The sequence below is a fragment of the Pantherophis guttatus genome, chromosome 1 (genome assembly GCF_059756535.1).
Source record: "Pantherophis guttatus breed Tessera chromosome 1, ASM5975653v1, whole genome shotgun sequence".
In the NCBI taxonomy this organism is placed as follows: Eukaryota; Metazoa; Chordata; class Lepidosauria; order Squamata; family Colubridae; genus Pantherophis; species Pantherophis guttatus.
In genome coordinates, this window is record NC_142063.1 from 156,630,782 (window position 1) to 156,655,564 (window position 24,783).

At 40.7% G+C, this 24,783-nt stretch overlaps 1 protein-coding gene across 2 annotated transcripts in view; it reads right to left on the minus strand.

Moving 5' to 3' along the window:
- Positions 1 to 24,783, minus strand: part of PDE11A (phosphodiesterase 11A) — a 168,783-nt gene that overhangs the window by 56,211 nt on the left and 87,789 nt on the right. The window contains exons 8-10 of one of the 2 annotated variants that reach the window (XM_034428334.2): positions 24,557 to 24,624; positions 15,162 to 15,254; positions 13,870 to 13,920 (exon numbers count right to left, since the gene is read on the minus strand). In XM_034428334.2, coding sequence (XP_034284225.2) covers positions 13,870 to 13,920; positions 15,162 to 15,254; positions 24,557 to 24,624 — 212 coding nt within the window. The remainder of the gene's footprint in view (positions 1 to 13,869; positions 13,921 to 15,161; positions 15,255 to 24,556; positions 24,625 to 24,783) is intronic. The other variant, XM_034428349.2, reaches the window with a different exon arrangement.

A 24,783-nucleotide genomic window follows, 5' to 3' on the forward strand; every position in this document is an offset into this window, starting at 1 on the left:
AGGAAAGGAAAGGAAAGGAAAGGAAAGGAAAGGAAGGAAGGAAGGAAGGAAGGAAGGAAGGAAGGAAGGAAGGAAGGAAGGAAGGAAGGAATGAAGGAAGAAAGAAAGACTCCTATTTTATACAATATGGCTTTATTGAATTTGTTGTAACAACTGGCACCATCTGGAAGGAGGAATAGTCTACATCGGGGTGTCAAACTCAAGGCCCAGGGACCAGATCTGGCCCGCGGGGTGCTTAGATCTGGCCTGCAGGGCTGCCCTGGAAACAGCGAAGGACCAGCCCACAGTGCCTCTTCCAGCGAAAACAGAGCTCAGAGGGGGCTCTGTGTGGCCCTCCCGAGCTCCGTTTTCATTGGAAGAGGATTGCAGGTGGCTGTCACAACCAAAAACGGAGTTCAAGAGCTTGTTTTCGCTGGCAGAGCGCTTGGGCCTCCACAGGTGCCTCTCACGTGAGTGATGTCGAGCTGGCCATGCCCACCCCAGCCCCCCAAAGCCAAACACAACCCTGATGTGGCCCTCTATGAAATCGAGTTTGCCATCCCTGGTCTACACCATTGCAAGAAATAAACAGCCAATAGGCTTCTCTTTCTGCAGTAAGCAATAATGGCTGCAATTATGGAGGAAAATAAGCAGGGTTTAGGTTTAGCATACTCTTTTTTTATCTTCCATAGGAAGAGTGCTTGTCTTTGTAATGAAAAATGTCTTCCTTCTCTGTCCTTTCTTTTCTTAACCCATTGTGATTCCAGTGTTGACAGTCATCAAAGATTTCCAACACTACGGCTCTGGTATCTGGCTCAGGATTAAGTGAGTCAGACAAAGAAAGCTACATGTATTTGGCATACATCAATTAATACAGCTCTCATACAGCTTGAGATGTGCAAATGATATTGCTGACCTTCACAATTCCTTAGCTGCAAGGTTCCCCCCCCACCTTTTTTCCTTTTTACATACTTAAAAGATAATAGTGAATATGAACCAGCCCATATACAACCCAACCCACAAACCAACAAAGTCCAAGTATATCTTTTAATATCTTACCACAAATATCTGAGATTTGAAAAGCCAGATTCTCTTTGCTGCTGAGAGAGATAGGAGACAGAAAGGGGAACAGGAACAAATATTCTACAAGTCACAACATTGCCTACAGGGCATTAGATGAATTCTAGCACACCATAACCCTTTCTTCAATTTGCATTAATACTGGTGTTATATGATACACTGCTCAGCTATAATTCAAACTATATAGAGGATGCTAGATTGCAGAAGGCAAAACTGGCTCAACGATACTATATTACAGTAATAAAATCATTGAGTTTTACATATGGAGATCATTATCTTGTTCAACTTCATTCTGTGCAGGACATTATAAACATATATAAAAATATAATTAAATGCCATTAAAAAGCAAAGCAAAAACTGAAAATGGCAGCAACTAATTAACACACACACAGCTAAAAAAACTGCCCATAAGTAAGAAAGCAAAGGACCTGCCAGTAGCATAATCCCAAATAACATCATTTATTCAACCATATAATTTTTATTCGAGACAACTGTAGTTCAAACTGTACTGATAGAATATTTGTAGCTCAGGGTTGAATTGCAGGATCCTTGGTGCTCTCTGAGCTTGGCTGTTTTCTTGCAGACGTTTCATTATCGAACAAGGTAATATCATCAGTGCCCTGATGATGTTACTTGGTTTGGTAATGAAACATTTGCAAAAAAAAAAAAAAAGCAGAGGTATACTTACTTATTCACAATGTACTGTCTTAGCAAATGTGCATCAACAACTTTCAATATTTTCAATAAAATCTAAATGTTATTGCTAATGCTATCAGAATGGAATGGATTAAAAACTCTTTTTCCCCCCAGAAACATTCCTGACTTTCTTTTTTGCTCAAAGGAATTGTAAGCTTCTTAATTGCTACTAAGTTCCAGTTTATTCTGCCACTAAGAGCTGATAAAGAAAGCAGAACTCCACAGCTTGGCTCTAATAATGGTCAACGTATAAGTAACTATGCTGTATTTTTTCTGCTGCTTTAACTGCCATTGATTACAGTTAAGTGTTTCTGGTTGCAAAGCCTGGACAAGTGGGAGAATGAGTACCGTAGTTACTGCCTGCTCTGTCAGCACCTGTATATTGACCTATCCTGGAAGGTAGTTCATTGTCATTTTTCTTCTTCTAGTGTTTGCATTCGACAGATCGGACTGAGACTTGCACTTTTGAATTAGATAAACAACAGAGTTGAGCTTGATCAATTTTGCATTATCACCTCAACCTTGGTGGAACTTTATTTGCTCAACTTGGCAATCCTCTTCCTTTGTGAAATAAGGCAGTTGCTAAGTTGCACACTCTGGTCAACTGCGACAGACCTGGGCTATCCTAGACCACAGAGCTGACTACAAAAAAAAGGAAAATGACTTCAGTCAAGAAGAATGAGTCTTCCTGCCCACTTCAGTCAAATATGGTCCTCACCAAGCTGCCTGTGTTATAAGAGTAGCCTCTATAGTGTAGGAAGTTAGCACCCACCCCTCTCCTAGAAGAATGAAATATTCTAGGAAATATTAAAAAGGCAGAATATTATACCTCCCTGGATGAGAAAAGGAGAAACATGCTCTTGGAAAGCAGCCCCCACCTTTGCTAATAGCCCCAAAAAGGCTGGGTCAGCTTATCTACAACACAAAAGACCTTCACCCTCAGGACATAATAGGATTAGCCCTCTACCCATCTCACCACATGGCACCTGAGAAGATTACATCACCCAGCAAGATTCAACCAAGCCTGGGACTAAAGACAGGCTTTAGTCCCTAAAGCCTGGGGGTGGGGGTGGGGTGCAGAGATTTTTGCTACTGGTTCTCCAAACCACCCGCCACCATCGCTACCGGATCGGGCGATCCGGTCCAAACCAGGAGCATTTCACCCCTGCATTAAACCCTCTTTCCAAATAGCCGCCATGTTTCCAGTGTCTTTCTCCCCACTTAGAACTGAACCCAGATGGACATTTCTTCCAACAATAGTGTGTAGCTACCTGCCACGCCCTTGATGCACTTTGAAGCACATGAAACTCACTCAGATCCTAGTTGATGAAACAAAATAAAGATTATACAGGAGAAGTAAAAAGTTTACCAAGAAAAGCTTAACAGCATTTGAAAGACATCTTCACTGAATCCTTAGGTACTAATGCTAATAGCCTTGAAAAAGGAACTGAGGTGAAAGACTCTATAAAGGTCTAATCTGTAAACATGGAAGCCAACCTATGTGATTGCCATGATGAATATCTTCTTCTCCTTCTCCCCCTTCCCTGCTGTCTCCTCCCCCTCCCTCTCCCTCCTTGGACGAGATGGAAAAGAGGGAGAGTGTAAGGTCAAATTCTGATACTATGGGAGCCTAGGCGAACATATGGCCCTGCCATTATTCTTGTTTTCAACAATATGTAGGGTGTGTTGCAGTGGTGGGTTGCTCCAGGTTTGGGCGAGCTGGTAGTGGTGATGATGTGACGTCACTGAACTGGTTCTCTTTGACTGGGAGCTGGGCCCTCCCACCTGCCCCCGCATTATTCCTACCTTTATTTCTTGTTTTTTAGCCCAGCTGATAAGCGCAGCAAAGTATGTGCGTGAAGAGAACCGGTGATAACACCGGTTGGAACCCACCACTGGTGTGTTGATTCAAAAAAGCATCTTTGATATGACTACTCTGTATTTACTATTGAATCAACAAAGCATTTCTTCAGAACTCTCATTTTTAATGGATTGAAGCAAAAACAAAATGACTGCTGGTCCTGCCTACATTAAATCGCTGCACATGTGAAAACATTATTCCGATCTCAATTTACATAAAAACTGAATTGTTTTGAATATTGTGCTTCTGACAATCCTGGAAGTAGTCTTACTACTCTACTCCTTAACATGGAGCAAGGGTGACACCTAGTGGCCAAACAGGTGTTTGAATTTTAAAATGTTCAGACATAATTTAAAGCTTTATAATTAGAAAAACTATAATGGAACTTTATTGGTGCTTTAAACCAGTATGCTTAAAACAATCAATGCCTTACTAATGAAGACATTTTTAACATTTACTTTAAAAATCAAAGTAGCAGTGGGAAATAAAGCATTTATATTAATATCCCACCATTTAGTTTATCAAAATGACATAGTTTGAACCAATATATTGAAAAATTCATTGTTAATTTAGAAAGTAGTATACAAATGTGGTATAAAAACAACTTCTGAGTATGTACAATGTACATGGTTTTCTTTTTGGATTCAACAGAGGGACCAAAAAATATTTCTGATCCATTGCACTTCACATGTTGCCTTGATTTCCATAATTACTTCTCTGCAAAGTGATGGGAAATTATGAAATTCCCAAATATCTAGACAGTACAAAGTTGGAAAAGGCTCACACACGTTTTTTTAAATCAAGCAAAATCCTCCAAATGAAAGCTTATATAAGAGTTCATTTCTCTTCTCTACCAAGCGATTTCTTTATTTTAAAATTCTCCAACTGCTTAGTCCCTGCCTTTTTTATTTTATCTGTATTGATTTACAATCAATGGCCAGCTCTGCATCTGCCTGCATCAGGCAGGCATACCCATAAGTTGGTTAGTGCTTGCCTCTGTGAAACATTAGGCAATAGCAGATCTATCTCAATTGCATTTTGAGAATATGAAAATTATAAAGTTTTCACTCGCTCAATGGCTGATTTTTTTAAAAAAGGTCCAAAATCCAGATTAATGTATCTGTTGCTTCAGTAAAATGTTTCTGGGCAGTACAAATTTAGATGATCATTGTTGTGTTCGGCCGAAGAACACGTGTCAAGTAAAGAGAAGCCGATTGGCTCTGCCGCTGATAGCTTTCCGGCGGGAGATTGGGGCCCTACGATTGGTTGAGCCACTGACAGCTCAAGTATAAAAGAGCTGTCAGCGACAGAGTGTTGCTCACTCACTCACTCTCTTTCTAATTCGTTGTTTTGTTGTGGTTCAGAATAAAGAGCTGTTAGATCATTAAGCCGCGTCAACTTCTTTATTGCCCATTGTTCCAAGAATTGAACAATCATAATATGGTAACAAAGAGAAATAGGAACATCTCATTGTGAGGGCTCCTTGATGCTCTCTGAGCTTGATTGTTTTCTTGCAGATGTTTCATTATCCAAACTAGGCAACATCATCAGTGCATTTCAACCCTGAGCTAAAAACATATTCCTTTACTGACACCTCATTGTTGACAACCTAGAGGTTTTGTAAATTTTTGCAGTCAAGATAAGGTATGCTTATTCATACCACACTTGAGGGAAATCTTATTCTTTCCTCTCCAAGCTCAGAACATCCATAGCCCACACTTGTGTATAGCTAGAGTTTAAGTTAAAACATTCCTGTTGGTGCTACTAAAGGTTGATCCACATATGGTAAACCTATGGTTCTCCAGTTGTTGAAGAACTACAGCTCCCAGCATCCCCAGGAACCATGGTGATTGATGAAGGATGCAAAAAATGTAATTCAATAAACTCTGGAGGGCTATTTGTTTCATGATCACATAAGCAGGATTCTATTGATTGATTGATTGATTGATTGATTGATTGATTCAATTTATATGCTGCCCTTCTCCAGAGACTCAGGGCGGCTTACAATGTGTTAAGCAATAGCCTTCAATAGCAGGTATATACTTTTGTATATACCTGCTTAGTAGGGTTTTCGGGGGGCCCTAAGCGGTGTTCTTTTTATACAAAGTCATCTTATTGCCCCCACAATCCGGGTCCTCATTTTACCTACCTCGAAAGGATGGAAGGCTGAGTCAACCTTGAGCCTGGTGAGATTTGAACTTGCAGTAATTGCAGGAAGCTGGTGCTACTTAACAGCACTTTAGTCTGCTGCGCCACCAAGGCTCCTTGCTACTTCTACTTCCTTATCATAATATTATGGGAAGTTAGCCTGTCCCTATTTGCAGTAGGCAAAGTGATATTGCTAAGGGGCAGCAGTTAAATGATGATCTTAAAGAGATAAGCCTGATTAGTGCTTCTATAGGAAATAGCAAAACTGGGAAGTGAAAAAGAAGAAAGAGTAGCAAATCAATTATTTATGGCTGCCAAGAACACTATTCAAATGGGTCTGGTATCAATAGGAGCTGAGCTTCACTCAAAGCAAAAAAATAAAATAAATTACAGAGCGTTAGGTGTGACAAAAGTTTCTTTTAATTCGATGTTACTTTTAAAACAGACCCTGGGCATCAAATATATGCAGTACCCTTGTACAAACATGAAAGGTGCTAAGATTTCTCAACATCAAAGAAACACTTCTGTTACTAAGACTAAGTGGAGTGACTGATTTCTTTGTTGTCTGTACTTTACACAGTAGAAGATTGCACGAATACTGTATAAAATAATTTGTTAGGGATGAAGATCTACTGTTTAGCCAATGGTTTTGTTTTCTTTCCATTTAGGAAAGAAGAGGTGAGGATGAGTTGTTTTCTCAATATAAACCTCAATATAAACTTGAACTATGTTGGAGGACACAGCATAAACTTGATTGTTTGAGTTGCTGGATTTGCAATAAAGGAAACTGTTTTAGCTCTTGACTTCTTTTTTCAGGCAGAATAATGGCATGACATCTTGTGAATATCAAACAATTTCGCTCTTTTCCATGGGCATTAAATGATTCGGATCTCCTGCGTATAAAAAGCACATCTGCATTAGTGGAAAGATTGCAGGGGGCAGAAGGAGTGTGAGAAATACATTTAGCATGATTTTGGCACAGTTAGATGTATGTAGGCATAAGTGTTATATATATACTGTGTGTATGCTCTTGGAACAAGATGTATCGACTAAATGCATTGCTTTGTATATATGGCATTTTAGTTAAGGATTGTCTCTATGCAAGCACTGTATGAATTCATTCATCCCAATTCATTCTTTTGCTGCCTTTTCATCTAATAGAAGACCAGGGTAGAAAATACAACTCCATTTGTTCATATTGATCTTTAGATGGATTGTTTCCTTCCAGAGCAAAAATAATTCCTCTATGACAGAAAAATGCACAAGCTCTTTCTTCATTCTTATCTTTTCATCATTCTCTTTTCTAATACAAATAGTAACATACTCTGCTGACACTACACAGTTTATCATTTGATGAAGTGGTGCTTCATTATGAAGAAGCTCTACCTGTTTTCAAGACCTGAGGAAAACAGCTTTATCCAAACCATCTCTCGCTTCCACCTTCAAGTGTGGGTAAATTTGGAAGCAGAATTTGTATCTCTCCATTTGCAGTCAGGTAACCAAGAGATGTAAGAGAAAAGGAAAGTCATATCTTATCTCCATCTACTGCTACAAGAACTCAGTGTGTGATGTGATGAAAAACACACTATTTTTCTGCTCCTATCAATAATAGGCAATAGTTCAAAGAAAAAAATAGGAAGCCCTGCAGGGTCATTGAAGCAGATCTAGTATTTGAGTAGCTGTCACCCACAAGGAGAATGTGACAGAAATAAAACAGGGCATCCTCCGTGCTTCTTGTGATGCTTAATCTTGTCTTAATAATTTCTTGTTATTAATATTCTTACTAATGAATCATAATCATATTAGAATTCATAATATACCCATAATGGTCATATATTCTGACAGTCTAAATGAAAAGTGACAGAAAGCCAGAATATTTTTTTACCTTCTGCTATGAACGAATGCAATGATCTCATCTAATTTAGGCTCTTTCCAATCATTCTAAATTTAATAAGTTTTCTCTCAACTTTTAGATCACAGCACTATGGTTTTCTTCAGCGATGGAGTAGCAATAAAGGAAAATCCATTACAAATGGCTCTGTAACGTATTATAGCAAGCTGAAGAACAAAGCTAATCAGTTTCCACAATATGATACTGAACATATACCTACAATATTTAAAGAGAACATAAAGGATCATTTTGAAGAGCTGAACCTCAAAGTGATTGTTAAGGATGAATGTGAAAAAAGACTGCCAAAGACCAAGAAGAAGAAAGGAAAAAAAAAATCACATGTCAGAACAGTGGATATTGCCTAACACCAAGACATATAAATATCTCAGAAAGGAACTTAAAAAAGAATTTCAGAGAGCTGTTAGAAGAGACTACCAGCGGTATTACAATGACATCTCTGAATACATCAAGTATGGAAACACGCATGAAAAAACAAGGGAACTCTTCCAAAAGTTTTCCAAACTCAGAAAGAGATTCCAGTCTTAAATTCATAGGCTAAAGGCTGCCAGTAGACAAAAACCAAAGGAGATCAAATAAAATGGAAGGAATATACTGAAATATTACAGAGATATCAATGTTCAATATGCCTTTGAAGATATTATCTACTTTACAAGGTACCCTAGCATTAGAAGCAGGGGTGGGCTCTACTTACCTTTACTACCGGTTCGCAACGGGATCGCGCACGCACCTTGCTTCTGCATGCACACCTTGCTTCTGCGCATGCGCAGATCGCTGATGATGACATCCGGGGCGGTGGACAGGGTCTCCTGCCGGTTTTACTACCGGTTCTTGCAAACTGGTCCAAACCAGGGGCAACCCATCACTGATTAATTTTTTTAAAAAATTTTTTTATTTAATTTGATTTATATGCCGCCCTTCTCCAGAGACTCAGGGCAGCTTACAATGCGTTAAGCAATAGCCTTCATACTTTTGTATATTTTTATAAAAAGTCAGCTTATTGCCCCCACAATCTAGGTCCTCATTTTACCTACCTTAGAAAGGATGGAAGGCTGAGTCAACCTTGAGCCTGGGGAGATTTGAACTTGCAGTAATTGTAGGCAGCTGATGTTAATAACTGTTAATAACAGTGCTTTAGTCTGCCATGCCACCAGGCTCTTAAAAATTAGAATTTTTAAATTAGAATTTGATTAGAAGAAGTAAAATCGGCACTCCAGTTATTACCAAGTACGAAACTACAGAAACTGCTGGAATACCGACAGTAATATGGCGAGTAACATAAGAAGAATCTATAAAGGTTTTAACCAAACAATGTTAGCAAATGCAGAGAACAATAACAAATTGGAAAAAGTCAGCCTGCACAACAGTACTAAAGAAAGGAGACTGTTTGACAGTACTGTATTCTAAAATGTATATGCTGGCAAAATAATACCTAGGCTCATCCAATATAGACTAGAGTCCTACAGGGAAAAGGAGTTGTTCAAGATGGTTTCAAGAAAGGCCAGAGAAAAAGAAACATTATTGTGATTCATGCTGCATAATTGTCAGAAATAAAGAATACCAAAAATAAGTCAGAATATGCTTCATTGACTATAGAAAGGCTTTTGATTGTGTTGACCATGTGAAGCTATGGAATGTGTTTTTTAAAATGGGAAATCCAGAATAACCTCATTGTCCTTATGAGAAACCCTTACACGAGGCAGGAAATCACATTATGGGTGGAACAAGATGCAACAGACTGGCTCCAGGTCAGCAAAGAAGTAAGAGAAGAACATATCTTCTCTCCTTATTTATTCCACTTATAAGTTGAGTATATATTAAGAAAAGCTGGACTGAAAGAAAATGTATCTTTAAAACTGGAGGAAGAAACATCAATAATTGGTGCAATGCTGAGATACTATTAAGATAGCTAAATATGCAAATAATCAGCAAACTCTAATAATGAAAATCAAGGATCCCAGTGAAAAAAATGGACTAAGATTGAATATAAGAAAGACCAAATGAGGTGCCATCCAACTCTACAGCAAACTGTCTGGAGCTGGGGGGCACTTTTAATTCACTGAATTAAATTTAGATTAACCAGGCTTAAAATTGACAATGAAGATACTGAAGTGATGGATAGCTTCTGCCTTTAAGACTGAACAATCAACAATAAAGAAATCAGTAATAAAGAAATCCGCCTTTTATTTATTTATTTATTTATTTATTATTTATTTATTAATTAAATTTCTATACCGCCCTTCTCCAAAAAGGACTCAGGGCGGTGTACAGCCAAAGTAAAAACAGAACATACAAAATTTAAAAACAATATTAAAATAATTAAATATTCTGGCCGTAAATTAAAACAACCCAATTTAAAATCAATTTAAAATTAAACTCAAGCCAGCCCAGCTAGTTGAAATAAATAGGTTTTCAGGGCCCGACGAAAAATCCAGAGGTCTGTTATTGTACGTAACTCTGGGGGAAGGTTGTTCCAGAGGGTGGGCGCCGTCACAGAGAAGGCTCTCCCCCTGGGGGTCGCCAGCCGACATTGTCTGGCGGACGGCACCCTGAGGAGGCCCACTCTGTGCGAGCGTACTGGCCAGTGGGAGGCTATTGGTGGCAAAAGGCGGTCTCGTAAGTACCCCGGCCCTAAGCCACCTTAATAGTCCGGAGCATCTTATACTCCGAAAAATATGGTAGCTGTCAGTTTTCACACTTTTAGGATCGACGATCAACACTGAAGAAATCAGAAGTCAAAAATATGCTGAAGATTAGCAATGAAGATCTAGAAAAAGATATTCAGATGCTAGGATGTGTCTATCTTTAACTTAGAGTATTGGACAGGCAATGGACTCTACAACGTGTAAGGTGGATTTGAGGAGGCAGGATAGGAGGAGTGCTGATGCTTTTGAACTTTGATGTTAAAGAAAATTCCTGAGAATACTGTGGGTAACTAAGGAAACAAAGGTATTACAGAATAATCAATCCAAAGTTCTTGTTCAAGGCTAAAATAACCAGGCTCGAATTATCATATTTTTGACACACTGTGCAAATCACTCCATTGTGTTACATTAGGAATCCCTTATTTTTTTTTACTTTTAAAAGCATTTTTTCTACAACCTCTTCGGCCGAAAAAATGCTTTTAAAAGTAAAAAAAAAAAAAAAGCCTCTGATGATCGCGCGGCTCAGCTGGGATTGTTCAGAGCCTTTTAAAAGCATTTTTTCTAAACCTCTTCCACCGAAGAGTTTGTAGAAAAAATGCTTTTAAAAGTAAAAAAACAGTCACATTACCCACCACCACCAAGCCACGCCCACAGAACCGGTAGTAACAAATTTTACATTTCACCACTAATCGGTAATATATTTATATTTGCTGAAATATTTAAAAGCCTACTTTTATTTGCATTTCTGATAGACTGGCTATCTTTAGCCTTTTTTTAATCGCCCAAATGTTTCCATTTTAAAAGATTAGACATTTAAAATAATATGTAAAATTACTGAATGCTAAAATGCAAAGTTTTATAAAAACATGCATGTATGTTATTGCACAGTAAATTGGGAGTCACCAGCCAGCAGGAAACTAACCATTGATCATAGCAATGTTGTGACTATTTGATGGTTTTAACAATTAACAAAATCTATGATTTTAGACATCTTTCAAAATTTGTCTCAAACTACTCTGTTCCCACTGTACCTGCACAAGCTGAACAGTTTTTTTTTTTAAATGTTGTGACCCTCCTGTAAGTAACTCATGACTCTGCAAGATAACAACCCACATTTGAGAGGAAACACAAGATAAAGATCCAAAAGTGCCATTATGGAAGACATTTTCCTGTGCTATTTTTTAAAACTTAGCTAAAGTCCTTATATAAAAAAGAAAAAAAGAAAATGCAAAGTTATATTGCATAATCTCTTATAAAAATTTTGTACATCTCAATATAATTGATCTAACAAAGTTTTACAAATAAAATAATGTTAAGATCTTTTGCTTGATTTCTACAATACACATCAAGGGGGATCTTTTTTTTAAATGATGCAAATCTCTGTAGCTATACAATAAATTGCTGAAATGTACATACATGCAGGACAACAATACCAAAATTGCTGAGCACATTGTAAGCCGCCCTGAGTCTCCGGAGAAGGGCGGCATATAAATCAAAAAAATAAAATAAAAATGTTTCACCATATTTTTGTTGAATGTTATTTCAACAAATGAAAATGACTTTTGAAGCTATGATTAATTAAAAATCGTATTGATTATAGCTTTGTTTTGTATTTGAGTTTAGCAAAGGTCAGAAATACCTAACCAGAAATATATTATTACATATTATATGGTTCAATATTATTCAATATTATTATTGAACCAAAGATGTACAAAACAAGTGATTCAATATTTTGTATCATAAGATTCTCCTGAGTATTATTTGCCCTACAAAAATGAATACAAACTATAAATAATGCAGATCACCCATGAATTATTAATTTGTTACATATACATCATTCCCAGCTGCACAATTTAGATAAGCATTTTTTTTCACTTAACTGTAAATACTTAAGAAATAGAACTGTTCACATATTTTCTTTGGAAATGGACTTGGTTGAAATTTAAGACAAAACTAACATAATTTTTCTCAGTCTCAGAACTTAAAGGGCACATACTTTTTTTGAAATAATTTTACAAAACTAGTCTGTATACAACAGTCACAGCAGTATATGTATATACAACAGTTTTTCTATATACAATCTGTATACAACAGTTTTTCTAGATGTTGGTCTAGTATCAGATATCACTTAAAACAGTGCTTTATGCTAGAGCCAGAATTCATGATCTAAAACATGGCCTGAATTACCAAACACTCCAGCAAATAATGACTGAAAGAATTCTATATGGTTCGTTGGTTATCTGAAGTACAATATCCATATTCATATACCACATAACGATAAACCACATGTATCTATGGGGCAGAGAGTGGTATTGCCTACAAGGATTGGCAGCAATCCTGAACTTGTTATTTCTTGTCTTGTTCCTTGCGCATGGAACTTACTTTCTAAAAATGTTTTAAGAAAATGTTGGGTTTTTTTTTTTAATGTCCTGTTTTCTGGCTTCATTATTCATCTTTTATCTCATTTACCTTCTATCTTCTCCTAGCCAGTACGTTTCCTTTCCAACTCCATTCTCTCATTATAGAGCAGGGGTCTCCAACCTTGGCAACTTTAAGACTTGTGGACTTCAACTCCCAGAGTTCTGGGAGTTGAAGTCCACAAGTCTTAAAGTTGCCAAGGTTGGAGATCCCTGTTATAGAGTGTCACTGAGATCATGATCTTTGCAAACATTTGTTTTGCAGATATTTTTTATTATAGTACTCTGCACAGATTTGGCACTTCCATCGATATTACAAATATGATGATTAGTCACTATAATGGAATGGTCAACTAGATAAAATTCCTATACCATATCAAATTAGGATGACCAACCTATAATCCACAGGCCACATACGGCTTCCAATTTCCAATCTGCAGCCTCCCATCATGTTGCCCCAAATTATCAATACGTATAATTGCTCTCACCACAAATTATAGCATTTATCACTAGATAAAATGTTAAAATGGAGGTACTATATCAACAAATTCACACATTGCATGTAACCACAGCTTTTGGATGTCATATTGATTTAAAAATACTGCAACCCTCAGGTCAATGCTATAATTTGGTTTGTTGGTTTAATTTGCTTGTGGCAGGGTGTTTATTTTTTTTTATTACTGAATACATGTATACCTCACTTTTCTGCTTATATAAGCACTCTAATTGCCTTAAAATCTCAATTCAGCCCCTATGATTTGTAAACCACAATTTATGCACTGTATTGAATGAACTCTGCCAAATGTGACTTACTCAACAAACCTCAGTAACTGAGCACACCATGACCCACCAGGACTAAAGACAATATGTGATCCCAGTAAAAGTGAAAGAGGGAAGAGAGAAAGTTCGGTTGTGTTTCTTGAGGGAGGAATAATGCAGAGCCAAAAACACAAAACACAGAAAATCCTGACAAGAGTAATCATTTGATCACAAGCGTTTCAAAAACAACTGAAAAACTGCATAACCGAAGAAATTGAATCAGCAGTCAACCTTGAAAATATTAGAATTAATTTCTATTACAGAGTCAAATGTATTTTTGTTAAAACTTTTGCTAAAATAAGTGAAATAAGTTACCTTAAATTTGTCAAGTTCTGCCTTTGAACACGTTGCATGATAAGACAGCACCTGATCCAGAAAAAAAAAGGGGGGGGGAGAAACGGTCACAGATAAGAACCTAAAAAGTTACAATCATCTTAAGCCAGGGATGTCAAACACAGGGGCCAGATCTGGCCCACAGGGTGCTTAAATCTGGCCCATGCATCCGATCTGGAAATAGCAAAGAACTGGTCTGTGATGCCTCTGACAGCCAAAACAGGAACAGGGGGACCATGTGCAGCCCCCCCGCACCCCGTTTCGGCCAGCAGGGTTCTGCAGGAGGCATCTGTCTCATCTCCCCCCCACCCCCGGCTGGCCGACCCACAGAGGAGAACTACAATGCTGATCTGGCCCTTGAAGAAATCCAGTTTGACATCCCAGTCTTAAGCCATCAACGAAGTGAATATTATAATGGTTTATTAGTATCTCTGCAATATATATTATCCACGAAACTACTTACCCTGGTGGACCCAATTTTAAAGAAGACTAGAATGCCCATGGTTCTGCTTCTAGATTAATACACTTTCACTACAGCTACACATACTATGCCTACTTCAGGTTTTAGGCTTCATTTGCAAGGCAAATTAATAAACAACAGAGTCATTTAAATTATTTTTGATCCTGGCAGTAGTATCAACCACCACTGCAGAGAGACATAATTGTCCAGGTAAAAGTACCCTGAAAACCTGAGGGGCTGCTGAGAGGCACCAAACTTTTTCTGTTTTTTACAAGTCTTAAAAATGTTCCCTAATAGTCTGTTTTTAAAAGTTGAATTAAATGATTGAGTGATGTATGGAAACTACTCATACCAAATTAAGAAATTAGCTAACAATCTAAAAGAGCATTTTAAAAACCCTTAAATCTGTCTCACTTTGAAGGAATAAAATTGTTGATAAATAATGAGCTATTGATTTAGACATTTTACATGACACATGTATAAACCTAGGTCTTTTTTCTTCTGTTTCTTCAGACTTTTTTTTTTTAACAAAAAGATTGTTTTCCTCACTTGTTTAATAGAGAGGAAGTCAAAGTTCAGTATACGTAACTTTTTTGTTTTCTTTTGTTTGTTTTCAATATTTATTTTTTTCCAGTCTGCTCTTCCTTTTCATTTTCTGTATGCTACATCCCTACACAGCACATCAATTCTGTACTTGTATGTATCAGCATTGTTGCCTTCCTACTGACCCCTTTCCAATTATATATAGCATCCTTCGAATCAGTCTCATAAAAAGCTTTTTTTAAAAAAACCCTGAATTTTCAATAATACTTACATCAAGAGCCACAGACTGCTTTGCCCAGGACTTTTTCACTTGGTCATACATAATAGTATTATTGATGCCCAAGCCACAAAATATAACAAAAGCCTAAAAAAAAAAGTCTAGCTTTAATATAAGTGATTTCAAAATTTAATAATACTGAATGGAATAAAGAAAGCAACATTCTGGTTACGTGCATGAATTTAAAAAAAAAATAATTGTGTGAGCTCAGAACAAAACAGTCCCACTTTAAATGCTATTGTGCTCTAGTCCTGGGAAACATTGAAAACAATGAAGTTCTTCCTTCTCAGGACTGTACAAGTATATACAGCAGCAGTTTATGCAGATATTGGCTTGTCAACTTGCATAAAGATTAGCCAAAAGTTAAAATTCCCCAAAGTGTGAAAGAAATTTGTAATTTCCTATATAGGTTTCAGGGATTCTTGTTTAGGGGATAGGGGGAGTGCTGACTTTTCCCCCATTTATTGTGAGTTTTCTTGCAGATAGTCAGCAACTGACATCACAATTCTTATTTTTCAGTTTCAATATGTGGTTTTATCTTTCCTGGCAGCCTTGCAATATTGGCTTACAAACATATGAATGAAGAAACAAATATGCTTCTTCATATTGGAATGAGACCATTAAAGAAAGAAAGAAAGAAAAACGGCAAATACCGCTGTGCAGGGAAGAAATCTTACAAGGAAAATACAAAATTGCTTTCCTACACACTGGTGCTTAAGTTTATCTTCTAAAACCTCAGCCGCTCAGAAAAAGAACAAGAATGAGTCATGCCTGTATGCTTGATTGGATGGGTAAAAAAAACCCTCTTTTTACTTCAAATGCCAAAGGAACAAATACTGTACACTGCAACATCTTTTTATAGCAAAATACATCATAGACTGTATCAATATTGCACAGGAACATGAACAGAGGGTAAGCCCTCAGCAAAATTCAACACTGAGCTGAAACCAACCAGTACAGTACAGTTGTATATGAGTTGGGTGCCCTACAAATTTAATAAATTATGGTTGGTTGCATAGTCAGCCATATGTTTAGACCGGATTTGGTCTTTTTATCCACCTATTGAGTCCTTCCAAAGGACTAAGATAGACAAATATTGTTGAATAATTTTAAAGGCAGTGGTGAAATTCAGCTGGTTCTATCCAGCTGAATAGCGCCGGTGGCGGGAGGCTCTGCCACCCAACCAGATGTAATCACGCCGGTAGCGCCGGTGGCGGGAGGCTCTGCCCACCCAACCAGATGTAATCACGTCCCATTTTTGACCCTCTGCGCATGTGCAGAAGGCTCTGCACATGCATGGAGGAGGCATGTGCATGTGTAGTGCTCACGCTTGCGCTCACATTTGCGAACCGGTAGCGAAGGTAAGTGAATTTCACCCCTGGTTAAAGGCATCATCACAGGATGTAAGCATGGACCTGACCCAGATTATTCAGGGACCGACTCATGAGGGAGGGCACACACCCGATCTTGTTTTCATCTCGGAGCAGTGGAGTGTTATGATCGGTGGGGGGTAATTGTTGTTTCCCCCCATCATGGACCGACCATGATCTCCTCCGGTTGGACTTGCCCCACCTTGCTGGGATGCGGAACCGACCATCTGGTTCTGTCCCAGGTGCCTGATGGACCCGGAGAGGTTCCAGACGGAGCTTGGGACAATTCCTCTCTCTCGCTCCCACGCTCTGGTTGAGACCCTGGTGGAGGCCTGGGATAGGGCGGCCGCTGGGGCTCTTGACCGTGTCGTGCCTTTGAGACCTCTGACCCGGCGCAGACCCGGCTTGCTCCTTGGTATACTGAGGAGCTCCGGGGGATGAAGCACAGAAGGAGAGGCCTAGAGAACTGTTGGAGGACTAGTCGTTCCGAATCTGACCGAGCCCAGCTAAGATCGTTCACACGGTCTTACCTGGAGGCGATGGCGGCAGCGAAGCGTACATTCTTCTCAGCCCTCATCGCGTCTGCAGATAATCGCCCGGCTGCCCTGTTTAGGGTATCCCGCTCCCTCCTGTATCAGAGGGGGGGAGGACCCTTTGCGGGGGCGAGCCGAGGAGTTTAGCCAACATCTGAGGGACAAGATCGCTCAGATTCGGGACGGCTTGGACTCTGGCCAGGGTCGGACAGTGGGGAGGCAGCAGGTCTTGTTGTCTGGGAAGAGTTTGATCCTGTTACCCCAGAGGAAGTGGACAGGATCATGAGGAAGCTGAGTGCAACACTTGCATACTGGACCCGTGTCCCTCCTGGCTGGTTTATGCAGCTTGGGAGGTGACACGCAGTTGGATCCAGGCAGTGATAACAGCATCTTTGGATGGAGGGAGTTTTCCCGCCGCCTTGAAGGAGGTGGTGGTTAGGCCCCTCCTTAAGAAACCTGCCTTAGATTCAACCATTTTGGACTTTCGTCCGGTCTCCAACTTTCATCCAGTCTCCAACCTTTGCTTTTTGGTGAAGGTTGTTGAGAGCGTGGTGGCACGTCAGTTTCCGGTGGCCCTGGATGAAGCAGATTACCTAGATCCGTGCCAATCGGGTTACAGGCCCGGTTACAGCACTGAGATGGCATTGGTCGCACTGGTGGATGCTCTCTGGAGGTCTTGGGACAGGGATCATTCCTATTAGATCTCTCGACAGCTTTTGATACCATCGACCATGGTATCATGCTGCGACGCCTTGAGGGGTTGGGAGTGGGTGGCACCATTTTATGATGGTTCGCCTCCTACCTCTCGGGTCGTACGCAAGCGGTGTTGGCAGGGGGGCAGAGGTTGGCCATGAGACCCCACTTGTGGGGTGCCCCAGGGGTCGGTCCTCTCACCCCTTCTGTTCAACATTTACATGAAGCTGCTGGGACAGATCATCCGTGGTTTTGGGGTGGGGTATCATCAGTATGCTGATGATACCCAGCTTTTTATATCCACCCCGAACCAGCCCAGTGATGCCCTCGACGTGATGTCCCGGTGCCTGGAAGTGATACGGATCTGGATGGGGAGTAACAGGCTTCGACTCAACCCAGCCAAGACCAAGTGCCTGTGGATACCGGCATCTCGGGCCGAGCAAGAAGTCCCAACGCTGTCTATTGGGGGCGAGGTGTTGCCCCCCGTAGACAGAGCATGCAATTTGGGCGTCGTCTTGGATTCACGGCTGAGTTTGGAGGGTCATATCACGGTGGTGACCAGGGGGGTGTTTGCCCAGGTTTGCCTGGTGCGCCAGTTGCACCCATACTTGGACTGAGATGCCCTACACACAGTCACTCATGCGCTAGTCACCTCCCGGATCGACTACTGCAATCTTCTCTACTTGGGGCTGCCCGTGAAGACCACCCAGAGGCTTCAGCTGGTACAGAATGTGGCCGTGCGGGTTATTGCGAGAGGGACCCGATACTCCCATATTACACCACTCCTGCGCGGCTTGCATTGGTTGATGGTTGCCCTTCAGGTGAGATTCAAGGTGCTGGTGTTAACCTATAAAGCCCTTCATGGCTTAGGCCCAGGTTATTTGTCGGACCACCTGCAACCAGCGTCAACTTCCCATCGCCCGGTGCGCTCTCACAGAGAGGGCCTACTTAGGGTGCCGTCAGCTAGACAATGTTGGCTGGCGACCCCCAGGGGTAGAGCCTTCTCTGTGAGCGCCCCCACCCTCTGGAATCAACTTCCCTTGGGGCTCCGGTTGGCCCCTGACCTTCGCACCTTCCGCCGTGAATTGAAAACCTGGCTATTTATGTCCTCCGGCCTGGACTGATGGGGTAGTATATTTTAAATTCTTAAAAACTTTTTATTCTTCTGTGTATACTTGTTGTTTTTTAATAATCGCTTGGTCAATTGTCGTTGTGAGCCACCCTGAGTCCTTGGAGATAGGGCGGCATACAAATTTTATAAATAAATAAAATAAATAAATTTCTAAATGCATTTGCCTTTCTTATTATGGTTTGTTGCACAATCAGCCAGCTGTTCAGACTGGATTTGGCATTTTGAATCTTATTATATACATGTGCAATATAAAATCATCGTTGTGAGTTCTTCAGTTAGTATTGGCCTTCATAAGGATTGATCTTTCACAAGATCCCAGGTTGTTACAATACAGTATACTGGCACAGTACATTTGCATAACCAAGCAGTTTGGCCTATTATAATTGACAAGTGGGAATTTTGTCAATTTTAAATTAAAAAAATAAATAAAAATTAAACGTGATTTATTTAATTTAATAGTTTAAATAATTTACGTTTAAATTTTAAAATGGGAACATTATTATTATTGTTGTTGGTCACATAGTCAGCCAGATGTTTAGATTGGATTTGGCATTTTTATCCACCTATCAAGTCCTTCCCAAGAATCTGTTGTTTGTTTGATGGGGTTAAAGGCATTGTCCCAGGATGTAAAGCTCCTATTTCCAATTGAATGACTGTGATTTTGTTAACATGGATGGCATTCAAGTAGAGCTCCAGATGCTTAAGGATTGCATCCAAGGGACCTATTACTATTGGCACTATCTTGCCTTTCTTTTGCAACACTTGTTTTACTCTTGTTTACAGGTCTTTGTATTTTGTGATTGTTCTCGAGTTCTTCCTCTTCTATTCTGCTTTGTCCAGGTCCTATATCCAATTTTTTTTGTCTTTCTTATCAACAATTGATAAATCTGGGACATTATGTTGTAGGTACTGAATTCTAAAGTCTCCGAGCACTTTAGTCTCTTCATTTTCCTTTGTATGTTTTTCTACCCTATTGATTATGGATCTTTCAGAGAACCTTTAAAAACAAAGATGTACTATATTTTTAAAGGTATCCCAAACTTAATAGAATCACAGTTGGAAATGACTTTGGAGGTCTTCTAGTCCAACCCCCTGTTAAAGCAGGAAACCCTATACCATTTCAGGCTGTCCAATCTCTTCTTAAAAACCTCCAGTCTTGGAGCATTCACAACTTCTGGAGGCAAGTCATTCCACTGGTTAATTGTTCTATCAGGAAATTTCTCCTTAGTTCTAGGTTGCTTCTCTCCACGGTTAGTTTCCATCCATTGTTTCTTGTCTTGTTTTCAGATGCTTTGGAGACTAGGTTGACCCCCCTCCCTTTGTGGCAGCACCTCAAATATTGGAACATTGCTATCATGTCACACCTAGTCCTTCCTTTCACTAAAGTAAACATGCCCAATGGAAGTCACCCCATGCTCAATACTCAATTGGGTGGATAAATCAGCAATGCTGCAACACAAGATTGTGGACCAGGCTTGTTGATCACGCTAAGGTATATGGACCTTGGTTAAACCTATCCCTGCGTCTTTGCTGCACTCTCAGATTGATGAAAAATGCTGGATTTTCACAGACACCCAGCTACGCAATGGGAAAGCAGTTATTTTCTGCAAAGAAACCAGGAGTCACCAAGATTCATTCGCTTACTTACATTTCTACATCTCCAGCACACAAGAGCATGCATAGTGCATAATATACCTGAATTTAAGAAGGCAATTGTATTAGTATTGTTTGCATACCTAGCTTCACTCTTCGGAGCATCTCTCACCTACAGCAGTCAAAGCCAAAATGGCTTCCTCAGTTCCCCCTGTGCCCCTAAGGGCTACTGCTTCACACCAAAGCTCAGTCTTTCACATCATCCATGACAAATCCCTAGTGATTTACCGACTCAGGCTGCAAAATTCAAAGTGAATTTTGAATTGCAGTAGGGGAAACAACATTCCAATTGGAAGAAGCAAAACAAAATTCTGGATCTTTACAGACCACCAAGAAGACTGCTTTAAAAAAAGGCACATTTTATTCAGTAGTTGAATTCCAAAGAGGCATGTTTTATTCTGAGCGTGATTGTTTTTCACGCTGCTGGATCCTGTTAATCACTCTCTGGGCCACTTTTTCTGGAGCACTTGAGGAAAAAGTTGGACATGGTATAAAAAAAGAGATCGACCAGGAATAACGAAAAGAGTAGAATTAAAAAATATCTTTTCATTTAAAACCTGTGAGTAAACATTAGATAAATCCTAAAATGTTAAGCAATTTAATTTGAGGTACTGTAAAGATTTATAAAGCAATATCACAAGGAACAGTATTTATATTATAAAGCAGATGTCAGAAAAAATAAGACTATGTGCAATTGCAAATACTGATGGAATTATTACATTGTAAGTATTTCATATGCAACATAATTTATTTGAAAACCAAAATGGAAGAGCAAATTTTGGTGTGTTTTCAGAATAGCAGATTCAATCTTCCACTTTAATTTTACTATTTAATTTGATTATCACTCATACGAATGCTTAAGCAGACTACAGCAGCACAGGTTCTAAAGATATCTGCCACCACTAATATACAGGTGGTCCTCAATTTACAACAGTTCATTTAGTGACCGTTCAAAGTTACATTACTAAAGAAAGTGACTTTTTTACACTTATGGCTGCTGTAGCATCCCCATGGTTACATGATTTACATTCAGATGCTTGACAACTGATTCACATTTATGACGGTTGCAGTGTTTTGGAATCATGTGATCGCCTTTTGCGACCTTCTGACAAGCAAAGTCAATGGGCGTCTGAGGTGGCTTGGGAGTTCATGGCTTCCATGACGGCTCTGGACCTGACCCAGCTAATTTATGGCCCTACGCACACGGGGGGAAACACACTGGACTTGGTTTTTGTTTCTGGACAGTGGCTGAGTGATCTCGAGATAGGGGATATAGTGATCGAGCCCTTGTCATGGTCGGATCACTCTCTCCTTTGCCTTGACCTTCGAACCGCTGCACCCCACCGCAGGGAGGCAGAACCGATAAGATGGCACCGCCCCAGGCGCCTGATAGAACCTGACAGGTTCCAGATGGAGCTTGGGCCAATCCCCGAGGTTCTGGCTCACGCCTCGACTGGAGACCTAGTGGCCGCCTGGGACAGGGCGGCCGCTGGAGCTCTGGATCGAGTTGTGTCTTTGCGGCTTCTGACCCAGCGCCAATCTCACCTGGCTCCTTGGTTCACCGAGGAGCTGAGGGAGATGAAGCGCCGGAAAAGATGCCTAGAGAGTAGTTGGAGGGCCAGTCTTTCTGAATCTGACCGGACACTGGTAAGATCTCATATTAAGAATTACCTAGTGGCGATAAAAGCAGCAAAATGTACTCATTTTGCTGCACTTATTGCATCATCAGATAATCGCCTGGCCACCCTGTTTAGGGTGACCCGCTCCCTGCTCCACCAGGAAGCGTGGGAGGACCCCTTGGAGGGAAGAGCCGAGGATTTTGTTCAGTATCTGTATGACAAAATCACTCAGATTCGGGAAGATCTGGACTCCGACTGGGTAGATCCAGTGAGGGTGATGGAGGGAGGTCTTGAGAATGTTATCTGGGATGAGTTTGATCCTGTGACCCCTGATGACGTGGACAGAATTATGGGTAGACTGAACACGACCACATGTTTGTTGGACCCGTGTCCCTCCTGGTTAGTGCTGGTTTCCCGGGAGGTGACGTGAGGCTGGCTCCAGGGGATTATAAATGCTTCATTGGGCGAGGATGTCTTCCCCGCCACCCTGAAGGAGGCGGTGGTGAGGCCTCTCCTCAAGAAGTCTTCCCTGGACCCGGCAGTATTGGCTAATTATCGTCCAGTCTCGAAGGTTGTTGAGAGTGTGGTTGCGCGACAGCTTCCCCAGTACCTGGATGAAACGACGTATCTGGATCCGTTCCAGTCGGGCTTCAGGCCTGGGTACAGCACAGAAATGGCATTGGTTGCGTTGGTTGATGATCTCTGGAGGGCTCGGGACAGGGGTTGCTCCTCTGTCCTGGTCCTGTTAGATCTCTCAGCGGCTTTTGATACCATCAAAATCGGTATTTTGATACCGATGCACCATGGTATCATACTGCACCGGTTGGAAGAGTTGGGGATGGGAGGCACCGTACTACGGTGGTTCTCCTCCTTTCTCTCCAACCGGTTGCAGTCTGTGTTGACAGGGGGGCAGAGGTAGACCCTGAGGCCCCTCATATGTGGGGTGCTACAACGATCGGTCCTCTCGCCCCTTTTACATTTATGTAAAGCCGCTGGGCGAGATCATACATGGTTTCGGGGTGAAGTACCACCAGTACGCTGATGACACCCAGCTGTACATCTCCACCCCAGACCACCCCAACGATGCCCTTGAAGTGATGTCCCGGTGCCTGGAGGCCGTACGGATCTGGATGGGGAGAAACAGGCTCAGGCTCAACCCATCCAAGACCGAGTGGCTGTGGTTTCCGACGTCCCGATATAGTCAGCTGGTGCCATCGCTGACTATTGGGGGCGAATCACTGGCCCCCACAGAAAGGGCTCACAACTTGGGTGTCCTCCTGGATTCATGGCTGTCTTTAGAAGAGCACTTGACGACCATGACCGGGAGGATTTTTCATCAGGTTCGCCTGATCCACCAGTTGTGTCCCTTTCTAGATCGGGACTCCCTACACACAGTCACTCATGCCCTCGTCACCTCCCGTCTGGACTATTGTAACACTCTCTACATGGGGCTCCCCTTGAGGAGCACTCGGAGGCTCCAACTGGCGCAGAGTGTGGCCACGTGGGTGGTTATGGGAGCAACGTGGCGTTCCCATGTAACACCTCTCCTGCACGAGCTGCGCTGGCTCCCGGTGGTCTTCCGGGTGCGCTTCAAGGTTTTGGTTATCACCTTTAGAGCGCTCCATGGCTTAGGACCTGGTTATCTATGGGACCGCCTGCTACCACCAATAGCCTCCCACTGGCCAGTACGCTCCCATAGAGAGGGGCTCCTCCAGGTGCCATCGGCCAAACAATGTCGACTGGTGGCCCCTAGGGGGAGAGCCTTCTCTGTGGGGGCACCTATGATCTGGAACAAGCTCCCCCCGGAGATACGGAGGATCCCGGATCTGCGCACCTTCCGTCGCGCACTCAAGACTTTCTTATTTCATCAAGCTGGCCTGGCCTAAATCTTTTTCCCTTTTAAATGTAAATTTTAATTTGTTTTTAAATTATTGGGTATTTTAAATTTGTCTCAGCCAAATTATTTAATTCATTTTTATTCTATTTTAAATTTTTGTATTTATGTGTTTTATTCTGTGGCTGTTCAGCGCCCTGAGTCCTTCGGGAGTAGGGCAGTATATAAATCCAATAAAATAAATAAATGGGGAAACCCAATTCACTTAACAACCATGTTGCTAATTTAACAACTACTGTGATTCACTTAACAAATGTGGCAAGAAAAATTGTAAAATGGGGCAAAACTCACTTAAGAAAACATAAATTTTATGTTCGATTGTGGTTGTAAGTCGAGGACTGCCTGTACTGAAATCAGTACCTGTACTGATAACCCAAGTTGATTCTATTAATTTTATTTTACTTGCAAGAAACTTTATAGGAAGGTGTCTTCTATAGAAATATATATACTGCACTGAATATTGTAATTAAACTGCATCAATTTGACATTTCTTACCTCAAAGAGTCGCTGATCAGCATCATCAAAAGGTTTTCCATCAAGTCTATTCAGCACCTGAGCAACCCCTTTACAAAGAATTCGCATACATAATTAATTTTATATTTTAAAGGAAACTCTGTATTTACAATGATAAGCATATATATAAATAAATTAATGAAGGAGAAATGCCACAAAACAAGAACTCAAAATTCAAAAACCACAAAGCATTATTACTTGCATTATGA